Raw genomic sequence first — 11,337 nt, forward strand, 5'->3', positions numbered from 1 at the left:
TCAAATGACCCTCGTATAACCTGTCATTGGGTCGTATTTTGACTGCTATATTTCATACCAAATGTTAAGCCTTTGCTTTTACACTGAACTTGACTACAGAATATTCCGTCTACCTGATCAATACATAGGGCTCACGGCTGGTGTCGGCGATCGACAGGGGATGTTTACTGCTCCTATGCACCTGATCCCACCTCAGGAAATTCCAGGGGTTCGTCTTTTATGCCTGTTCAAAGATTTGTATTGTTTGTAGGGATTTTTAAAAGATCAATCACTGTTTTTTAGCTTCACCTTTTTCATTTATACACATGTATGAAACCTATTAATATGTAAATTTACATATCAATAGTTAATACCTGTGGTTGTATTGTGACTTAACTGTTAAAGGGTAGGTCACCGTGGCCTCATTTTGGATGGCTTTACTTTCCGGATCACAAGGTCTAGGGCGATCAAACCAGGTCTGTCGATGCATCCAAAGCCGGGGGGGGGGGGGGGGGGATGTGTGACACAAATGTGGATCATCGTGGTCTTTAATATTTACTTTGGAATTTATGGCTTGGACAGGATCATATCTTGTAGTACATTTATTATCAAAAGTAGGATGTACGTGTAGCAACTTAATTCATTCGGGAAAATTTTGTAGCCAATTAGTTTCCGTACATTCCTTTACTCAGTGTAAAACCTAAAACCTTGTCAATTAATGCATCTTAGGAGAAAATGTGTCGCAATTCCAAATAGGTCACAGTGACCCCCTTTGGCATTTTTTAAAATCTTTAACTAGTCAAATCATGTCTTCTATTACACTTTTGATGCCTACAGCTATTAAACCTGGTCATTTGATGCATCTTGGAAGAAAGGTGTGCCATGACCTAAAAAAGTAGGTCGCAGAGATCTCATTTTGGAATTTCATAGCTATAAAAAATTCAAATTGCAGATAGATCATGTCGCACACCGTAAAACATTTGATCATTTAACTTTGTCTATGTAGCAATAAGGGGGAAGATTTATACTATTATCTAGTTTTGAGAATGTTTTGGCTATACATAATTGAACTAGATATCATTGAGATGGTGGCCATCTCAAAGGGCCCCGCTTTCAGCAATGAACATGGAAATGTAAGGTAGCTGAAAAGGGTTTATTTTGAAGAGGAACATTTTATGTACTATTAAGGGATGTGTTGTTTGAGTCTAAAGGGCTTCTATGTTCTCCTCGTTATAATAAAAAATGGCATGAAAATCATGAGTGCTCAACCCCTTCCATCAAAATACGACACAAAAATCACGAATGCTGAATATCCTCTATGAAAATTGTTGCTCTATCAGAAATATGGAAGGAAAATAACAAATGATCCGTACCCTAAGTCAATTGGTAAGGTTTGAGGCTGACTAGACTTAAGGGAAAGAAATTATGCACCTAACAAAGATTTTAAACAGAGAGGCTATTTTTGAAATTGACCCTTGACCTAGAAACTTCTTTCAAGGTCACTGCACATCCACTGACAAGTGGCACTCTGCGAGTGAAGTATGAGCCACATTGGACCAAGGGAGAGAAGTTATGCTCTGGACAAGGACTTTTCATATAATTCTGCTATGACTTTGACCTTAGACCTACAAACATGGTTCAAGGTCACTGCATACCCTTTACCCAAAAGCACTCTGTGGGTGAAGTATGAGCCAGATTGGGCCAAGGAGAGAGAAAATATGCTTTAGACAAAAATTTAAACAGAGAGGCTTTTTTTTTTACCTTGACCTAAAAACTTTGTTCAAGGTCACTGCACATCCATTGACCAGTGGCACTATGTGAGTGAAGTATGAGCCACATCGGATCAAGAGGAGAGAAGTTATGCTCTGGACAAGGACTTTTCATATAATTCTGCTATGACTTTGACCTTAGACCTAGAAACATGGTTCAGGGTCACTGCACACCCTTTACCCAAAGACACTTTGTGGGTGAAGTATGAACCAGATTGGGCCAAGGAGAGAGAAGATATGCTCTGGACAAGGATTTAAACAGAGAGGCTATTTTTGGCCTTGACCCTTGACCTAAAAACTTCCTTCAAGGTCACTGCACGTCCATTGACCAGTGGCACTATGTGAGTGAAGTAGGAGCCACATTGTACAAAGAGGAGAGAAGATATGCTCCGGACAAGGATTTTTCATACAATTCTGCTATGACCTTGACCTTAGACCTAGAAACATGGTTCAAGGTCACTGCACACCCTTTACCCAAAGACACTCTGTGGGTGAAGTATGAGCCAGATTGGGCCAAGGAGAGAGAAGATATGCTCCGGACAAGAGATCTAGGACGGACAGATGGACGGACGGACAGACTGATCACTATAGGGCACCCGCAGAGCGGGGCCCTAATAATCATATCCAGATCACATTATCATGTAGAGTGCAAGACTTAAGAGTCATCAAGCATCTAAGTGGAAAGTGTTTATGACCAAAAAGTAGGTCACCAACTTTAATTTAGAATTTTATAGATTGTGTCCAGTTCATATCTCTCACACTATGAAAGCTACATATAATTATAACAATCAAACATGAATTTTGTCTTTTCATTGAACCTTTCAATAGATAACAAAGAAAGTTCTTGAGTTTTTCTACATTTCAGAGAACTTCAGATACCTAACAGAAACTTTATTCCAATGTAGTTGCAAATAACAGGGTCAGATTATGACTATAAATATTCATAAACGGGTATGCATTACGCAGTTCTGAATGGGTTATTGGGTATACCATGTTCACTAGTGGGACATTTGTAATATATAATCTATACATGATGCACATGTAGTCAGAAATTTTTTATCATAATTATCTAGAGATGAGATACAAATGATAATCAGTCATTTTTTCAAATATACAGATATTTTTATTTTCACTTGAAATACCTTCACATCTGAGCTCTCCAATTTTCCTCCAAAGCATAATTTATCATACATCATTAACTCAGTTCACTTCACACTTCTGTCAAAACTCTCTTTACAACTAACGCCAACACAATACATTATAAGATACAGTTCAAATGAATCCTGAACTGATTTATTTCATACACAATTTGTCAATCCAAGAACTAATAACTTTGGGGCCTGTACACATACCTACTTTGAAGTGAGAAATGGACATATTCTTTTCAGACACAGTATATAATGAGAGAACAATCTCAAAACAAAATAAGTATCTGATGCTTATTCTCAGATATATATCCTTTATGAAGCTGAATTAAAGTTGAATACCTGCACTTTAATCATTATGTCATAATGTGTGAATCATTTTTTTTAATTCAAATTCTCAATTCAATATTCATATATATTGATTGATCTTTCTATCATTGAAACTTTGATGTTACTCATATAATGAACACAATACAGGTCTACACATTCAATCTTTTCACATACATAAATCAGATTGTTTCAGGCTTATAACTCTCTCTCTCAAAAAAAAATTCTCATCCCCTTTTGAACAGTCATTTACTCATATACATTCCCAAAAATTACAACATCCTGTACATAAGTCATTGTACAATACCATCACCTAATGAACAGCTTCACAGACAAAATACAAAGATTTCATACACTTAAAATTCCATAATATTCTCAGGAAAAGTCACTAAAAACATACAAATAATTATTCAAAGTTTTCTTTGAAATACCAAAATTTTTTCAATTGGAGTTTTTTATTTAAAAAAAAAAAAGCACTTCATTTACATGCAACAAATATATTGATGTTTTTAACTTTACAAAATTGCCTACAAGAAAAAGCACTTCATTTACATGTAACAAGGAAACAGACCAGCCTCCACACAGATCTGTCTAGTGCTGCCTTGTGATCTCCCCCACTTTTGTATCTGACTAGAATCGATTTGGACTGTACTCATCTGGAAACTTAAACTTGTGTGAGCCATCTCCCATCACTTTGGGTAGTGTGCCAGCATTGGGAATGACGTTCCAGGACAAAGTCAAAGTAATATTCTTATTACCCCTGTAAAAGTAATACTTTGTTGTACAATGTAATATACCAGGACAGAGTCAAAGAAATATTCTTATTGCCACCTTAAAAACAATACTTTATTGTACAATGTAATGTGCCAGGACAAAGTCAAAGTAATATTCTTATTACCCCTGTAAAAGTAATACTTTGTTGTACAATGTAATGTACCAGGACAGAGTCAAAGAAATATTCTTATTACCCCTGTAAAAGTAATACTTTGTTGTACAATATAATATACCAGGACAAAGTCAAAGTAATATTCTTATTACCCCTGTAAAAGTAATACTTTGTTGTACAATGTAATGTACCAGGACAGAGTCAAAGAAATATTCTTATTACCCCTGTAAAAGTAATACTTTGTTGTAAAATATAATATACCAGGACAAAGTCAAAGTAATATTCTTATTACCACCTTAAAAACAATACTTTGTTGTACAATGTAATATGTACCAGGACAGAGTCAAAGTAATTTTCTAATTACCCCTGTAAAAACAATACTCTGTAGGGCAATCCATGTAACACACGAGGAAATCAGCTCTGATTTGTATTAACATGTATGGTAAAATATCACATATATTGTAGGCACAACTTGCACCAGCTATAACACAAGAGGCCCATGGGCCACATCGCTCACCTGAGTAACTTTGGCCATGCTGTTCTTTACTAGATTTCCCCGTTGTAATACTTATTGTGGCCCCGCCCTACCCCTGGGGGTCATGATTTTAACAATTTAAAATCTATACTATCCCAGGATGCTTCCACATATGTTTCAGTTTTTCTGGCCCAGATGTTCTTGAGAAGAAGATTTTTAAAGATTTTTCTTACATATTTCAATGTAAAACTTGTAATACTTATTGTGGCCCCGCCCTATCCCCGGGGGTCATGATTTTTACAATTTAGCATCTACACTACCCCAGGATGCTTCCACATAAGTTTCAGTTTTTCTGGCCCACTTGTTCTTGAGAAGAACATTTTTAAAGATTTTTCTTACATATTTCAATGTAAAACTTGGATTCCCTATTGTGGCCCCGCCCTACCCCCGGGTGTCATGATTTTTACAATTTAGCATCTACACTACCCCATGTTGCTTCCACATAAGTTTCAGTTTTTCTGGCCCACTTGTTCTTGAGAAGAAGATTTTTAGAGATTTTTCTTACATATTTCAATGTAAAACTTGGATTCCCTATTGTGGCCCCGCCCTATCCCCGGGGGTCATGATTTTTACAATTTACCATCTACACTACCCCAGGATGCTTCTACATAAGTTTCAGTTTTTCTGGCCCAGTTGTTTATGAGAAGAAGATTTTTAAAGATTTTTCTTACATATTTCAATGTAAAACTTGGATTCCCTTTTGTGGCCCCACCCTACCCCCTGGGGTCAGGATTTGAACAATTTAGCATCTACACTACCCCAGGATGCTTCTACATAAGTTTCAGTTTTTCTTGCCTAGTTGTTCTTGAGAAGATTTTTAAAGACTTTTCTTACATATTTCAATGTAAAACTTGGATTACCTATTGTGGCCCCGCCCTACCCTCGGGGTTTAGAATCTACACTATCCCAGGATGTTTCCACATAAGTTTCAGCTTTTCTTGCCCAGTGGTTCTTGAGAAGAAGATTTTTAAAGATTTTTCTTATATATTTCAATGTAAAACTTGGATTCCCTATTGTGGCCCCGCCCTACCCCCGGGGGTCATGATTTTTACAATTTAGCATCTACACTACCCCAGGATGCTTCCACATATGCTTCAGTTTTTCTGGCCCACTTGTTCTTGAGAAGAAGTTTTTGAAGATTTTTCTTACATATTTTAATGTAAAACTTGGATTCCCTATTGTGGCCCCGCCCTATCCCCGGGGGTCATGATTTGAACAATTTAGAATCTACACTATCCCAGGATGTTTCCACATAAGTTTCAGCTTTTCTTGCCCAGTGGTTCTTGAGAAGAAGATTTTTAGAGATTTTTCTTATATATTTCAATGTAAAACTTGGATTCCCTATTGTGGCCCCGCCCTACCCCCGGGGGTCATGATTTTAACAATTTAGAATCTCCACTACCCCAGGATGCTTCCACATAAGTTTCAGCTTTTCTGGCCCAGTGGTTCTTGAGAAGAAGATTTTTTAATGACCCCACCCTATTTTTGTCTTTTCTTGATTATCTCCCCTTGTAAGGGGACTTGGCCCTCTTTATTTTAACAATTTAAACTCCCCTTCACCCAAGGATACTTTGTACCAAGTTTGGTTAAAATTGGCCCTGTGGTTCTTGAGAAGAAGTCAAAAATGTGAAAAGTTTACAGACGGACGGACGACGAACAACGGGTGATCAGAAAAGCTCACTTGAGCTTTCAGCTCAGGTGAGCTAATAAAATACAGGAAACTACAGCAGAAAAATTCTTTTTGTAGACAACTTCTTTTTAAATTTAGTCTTCTTTAATTTCTTTCTGAACTTTATATTGCCAAGTTACCCCTCATTTTAAATGTGCCGGTCAAGTATTATACTATAAATATGCCACTACGACAATCTGACAACAGATAAGTTTCTTTTCTGTAACTGAAAAGTACAGTCAAACCTTGTTATTTTGAACTCGATAGGATCGAGGTAAACCTTCGAGATATCCAATGATTTGAGATATTGAGAGAAAAATACTTAAAGGATAAGTGGATGGGACCTCCAAATCACTTCGACATATCCATGGTATATGAGATATCAGTGTTCGATATACTGAAGTTCAACTGTAAGTAACTCAGATATTTCAATGACATTTCTGTTTTGTATTACTTTAAGAAATAATTCACCTTAATTTCCTCTGGACAATAAGTGCCCAGTGCCAAAAGGCTGAAAAATTTATAATCAAAAGCCTGAAAGGCTTCAATGACGTCGAAGAAGAAAAACAATTTCAAAAGATCATTTTGAATGTGAAGGTAGCAATAAGTCAAGTGAGTGACTCAGGAGACATAATAAAAAAATAGTTTAAACAAAATATCACAATTACAGTCTGGGGCTTTATGTCATGGTCCGAATGGAGCAGGGTTCGAATTGACCAGACACCGTCGAACATGTTCATGCTAAATTCTTTTCAGTCAGTTGAAGAACTATGAAGGATTTCGTGAATTTATATAATATTTTTTTCTAATTGCCAATGTCAAAGCATTGTATTAGTGATTGCATCTAAACTACAACCAAGCCTCTAGTCTGTTAAAATTACGATCGAGTTACGATCGGGCGTGGTATACGGTATACTGGGAAATGGAGGAAATGGAGAAATACAGCAATATTGGTCAATATCATCGGTTTTTAGGATAGAAGTGGTTAGAAGATTGTATAAGTAAAGCTAAGATTTAGAAATTCAATCTTTTTAGTCTTGAAGTATTCGTGTTTATGTAATTTTGTGATTATTTTACCTCCTGTTGTGTTGTTTTACGGTTATCGTTCCGAAATGTTATTCGTCATTCAACGCACCCTTTCTATAGAAATTCATCCGCAACAACCATCACGTTTTTCTTGTGTGAGAATAAAATATAATATTGTTGTTTTGCAATAGAATTAATTGCGGATATAATTGATGCAATTTTATTTTCAAGCTATTATTCATTTTGAGCGTTTTCAAAGAAATTGGTTTATACCTATTGCTATTTTCTATTGCGGATGCATCAACTGACACATTCGGTCGCGTACATATCCGGTCGCGATTTCAACTGGGCGCTTGCTAGATGACGTTCGAGCTCCAAGAGCTCGACGTCATAAAAAGGAAGTGATATTTAGATCTTCCCTTAAATATGTAAATAAGTCTGCAAAAAAAAAAAAAAAAGATTTACAAATTTAAACACTCACGTATACATTAAATAGGATTTCCCCCCTTCATACAACATGCATAATTTTCATTACAATTACCCCATTATGATATCTATGTGATTTCTGAGAGGGTGTACATTATTTCAAGATCATAATGATCAACATGAAAGGGTACTATCACTCATAAATTGACATGATGGGGGGGGGGGGGATAAAACATGATGTGACTAGATATGTTGAAACGCCACAAAAGCTCCTGCAGATAGCCAAAATTTCAAACTGCAAATTGTAAATTGCACATTTTTGGCCAAGATAATAATTAGAAATTGTGAATTTTTAAATCTTTTCCAAGTTCAAGGGGGATAACTCTGTCAAAAATCATTGGAACATGACAAAATTTGAACTTGACCTGTATTTTCTGGTAGAATACCTGCACATGCAATTTCAAACTTATACATACATCCTTACAAAAGTTAGAGAGTGGAAACTGAAAATTTCTTCTTTTCCCTAAGTTCAAGAAGGATAACTCTGTCAAAAATCATCGGACCATGACCAAATTCAATCTTGACCTGCATATCCATATGTCAAGTTTGAGTTGAATTGTGCTACTGTTATCGAGATAATGAACGGAAAGTCAATGGTGACGGAATGACGGAACAGAGTAACACTATTTGCCCACAGCCATTTTATGGTGGGGGCATAAAAATAAAACATCATGAAATCTGAAGATAAGACTGACTGTACTTACCTCAGTCCATTCCCATAGTCCCAGAAATAATATTTTGTATTGATGCTTCTGTAATCCAGCATGGAGTTTTCTCCCCTTCTGATAATTTTGTCCCAAATTACAACCTGGTTTAATTTCTGTAAAAAGTATCAGATGTCTTTTCATATTCATCAATCATAACATTCTTAATTTTATGTTAAATCTTAACTTCTTAAAAGAAATGAAATTATCAAACACTTCAATTTAGACGGATTTTGAATCTCAAGTTAATTTAAAGTCATAAAAATCTGAAAAGCTTATAAGCAGAACTAACACTGCATGATGACTATGTTGTTGATATATCACCCATTTGACTTTCTTGGAAATGATATCAAAATATCAATGTATTATTTTTTAGAACCAATCTATTAAAAATAAGATGTTTTATAATTTAATTTATTATGTGAATGTGATTATGTGATTTATTATGTGAATAATTTTCTCCAGTTTTACAATATAGAGTCATGTTTGCAGCAGACATGAACTATAACCTTATTGATTTGTGAATGTCACACTTTAGGGTATATTTATGGCAATAAACTGTCATTCACATATGACTTTTTTTCAGGAGCCAACAGCATAGTATTTATTTGTTAAACTTAATTTGTTCACATTTTCTATAAATTAACTTTCTCTTACCATGGACAAGAAATGTGCATCTTAAAGCATCATAAATAATGTCCATGATTTTTTTTTGCTTTAATATACATGTATGTTCATTCCACATGTATTTGCAGTAAACACAACTGAATACTTGTCTTTTATTTATCAACAGATACCCATCACCAGCTATTATATTGATACTGAAATTCTCATCAATGGCAGCCAAAATTATACAAGTATACACTCACATGCTCCTGTGTTTCATATTCTGCTGTCAGGTATAAAAATAGTTGCTTAACATTCCAGTTAAATATTTTTGTTAAATCTACTTCTAATTAAGGAATCCAATTTAAGAATCAATATGACATTGTACATTTATTCTATCAACTATCAAATATATTGATAGATCAAGGTAATGTTAAGAAACATTGTATTGATCATTTCAATACTGGTGTAGATATCACACCATTTCATCCTTAACGATACCCAACCCTAATTATTTTTAAGATGTTTAAATCCTCTTGATGTTCATGTCTTTTCAAAAATAATTATTACAGGTGACCTTCACATTATTCAAAAATGTATGTATATAATGATCATTTTTTAAAAGGATATCAGTTGTCATGTCAAACACAACAAAACCTAGATCACTCTTCTCTCTGTTTGCACTGTAGTCAGGAACATTTTTTCTGTAAGTAAGAGTAAGCAAATATTATATGACAATATTAAACAAAAAATACAAAATTTCCTGTGGGTATGAGGGGTTGCAGACAGCTGATCAAATGGCAACTCACAGAAGGATACAATTCACCAAATTAATTCAATTAATTGAAAGTAAAACTCAACAATAAGTCAAAGAAAGACAACTTGTGGTTGACGACAATTCTTCAACATCACTCACATTGAATAATAGTAAAATAAGTAAAACAATGAAATTAAAAAAGGTATGAACACTTTTCATTCTTTTGCAAGTTGTATTTTATCACTTTCACCCAAGACATGACTGAGGATGGGGATATTTCTTTTTTGTTTATTTCTTCTCAAATTAATTTAAGATAAATTAGCATACATATTAAGATATGCATAGGTTTGCAACAGAAAAAAGGTGCTTTGTCAGTTATTAATCTTCCAAGTCTTGTAATCAAGATCCATCTTCTCTGCAAAGAGGAAATTACAAGAAAAAAATTATACTACAGTATCTTCACTTTCTTTATGGGTAGAAAATGGAAGCTATCTAAAATACAATGAGGGCTTGGCACATAATATTTCTTATTGACAAGCTGAATATTGTGCTAAATGAGTTAACTAAAAATTTATAAATTATTTGTTGTTGCTGTTGTTTTTTTTTGTTTTGGTTTTGTTTGGTTAGTTTCGACAACCACTGAATGTCTATTCTATGACGTCTTACCTATGAGTTATCAAATTAATGAATTTTTCTGATTGGTCTTTTGATAAGTTGTCATAACCTGAGTATAAAATATTCAACTTTTAGATTGAACATAACAACTTTTTTGCTTATAGATTCATTTCTTTTAACCTATGTGAAAGTAAACAGGTCTGTTACTCTTATCTCTTACTTCAGTATACACTAATACAGCTTAAAGAACTTAGAAGCTATATACACTGTAAGGCTTTATTTAGCTATTATAAATAAGCTATTCTTTAGACCTCTAATGCTGAACCTACTTAAGATCCATATTCCTTGTTAATTCTTATTTACTTCTGATATAGCCTTGCTAAAATTTTGCTCTACTGCTTACAAAGATTAGAAATTGTTACAACATCACTAAAAGTGAGGAGGAAATACATACACATATGCCACCGGCTTTATGATTTTTTAATACTTACACTATCGCCTTTCCTGTACCAAGGTAGACAGATGTTTTGTGTGAGTTAAATGCTGTTGTAAGAAAACAGCAAAACGTTAATGCTGCCATCACGCTTAGCGTGAAGGCAAATATTGTATTCAATCTGGATAGAAATGTGTTCATTGTAGAGAGATTGAAAGCGGAAGTGTTCGTCAGCAAAAGTCAACTAAAATTCAACCCATCATATTCCGGTTTCTTGTGATATATGTAACAATTATAATTTGGGGGGGGGGGGCTGCAAAACAACCTATTTTATTTCCTTATCTCACATTTTATATCTATGTAATGAAGTTATTTGTGATTTCATTATTTCTGAAACTTC

At 34.6% G+C, this 11,337-nt stretch overlaps 1 protein-coding gene across 1 annotated transcript; it reads right to left on the reverse strand.

Moving 5' to 3' along the window:
• Positions 1–3,006: 3,006 nt before the first annotated feature.
• On the reverse strand, positions 3,007–11,168 carry LOC133173813 (signal peptidase complex subunit 3-like). Its single transcript, XM_061308861.1, has 5 exons — positions 10,996–11,168; positions 9,761–9,836; positions 9,396–9,470; positions 8,527–8,642; positions 3,007–3,980 (listed from the first exon to the last, which is right to left on the reverse strand). The coding sequence occupies exons 1-5, from the start codon at positions 11,136–11,138 to the stop codon at positions 3,851–3,853; spliced, it is 540 nt and encodes a 179-aa protein (XP_061164845.1). The 5' UTR covers positions 11,139–11,168; the 3' UTR covers positions 3,007–3,850.
• Positions 11,169–11,337: the final 169 nt, after the last annotated feature.

The sequence above is a fragment of the Saccostrea echinata genome, unplaced genomic scaffold (assembly GCF_033153115.1).
Source record: "Saccostrea echinata isolate AGI-Se365-2 ecotype Australia unplaced genomic scaffold, CSIRO_AGI_Sech_v1 ptg000056l, whole genome shotgun sequence".
Taxonomy (NCBI): domain Eukaryota; kingdom Metazoa; phylum Mollusca; class Bivalvia; order Ostreida; family Ostreidae; genus Saccostrea; species Saccostrea echinata.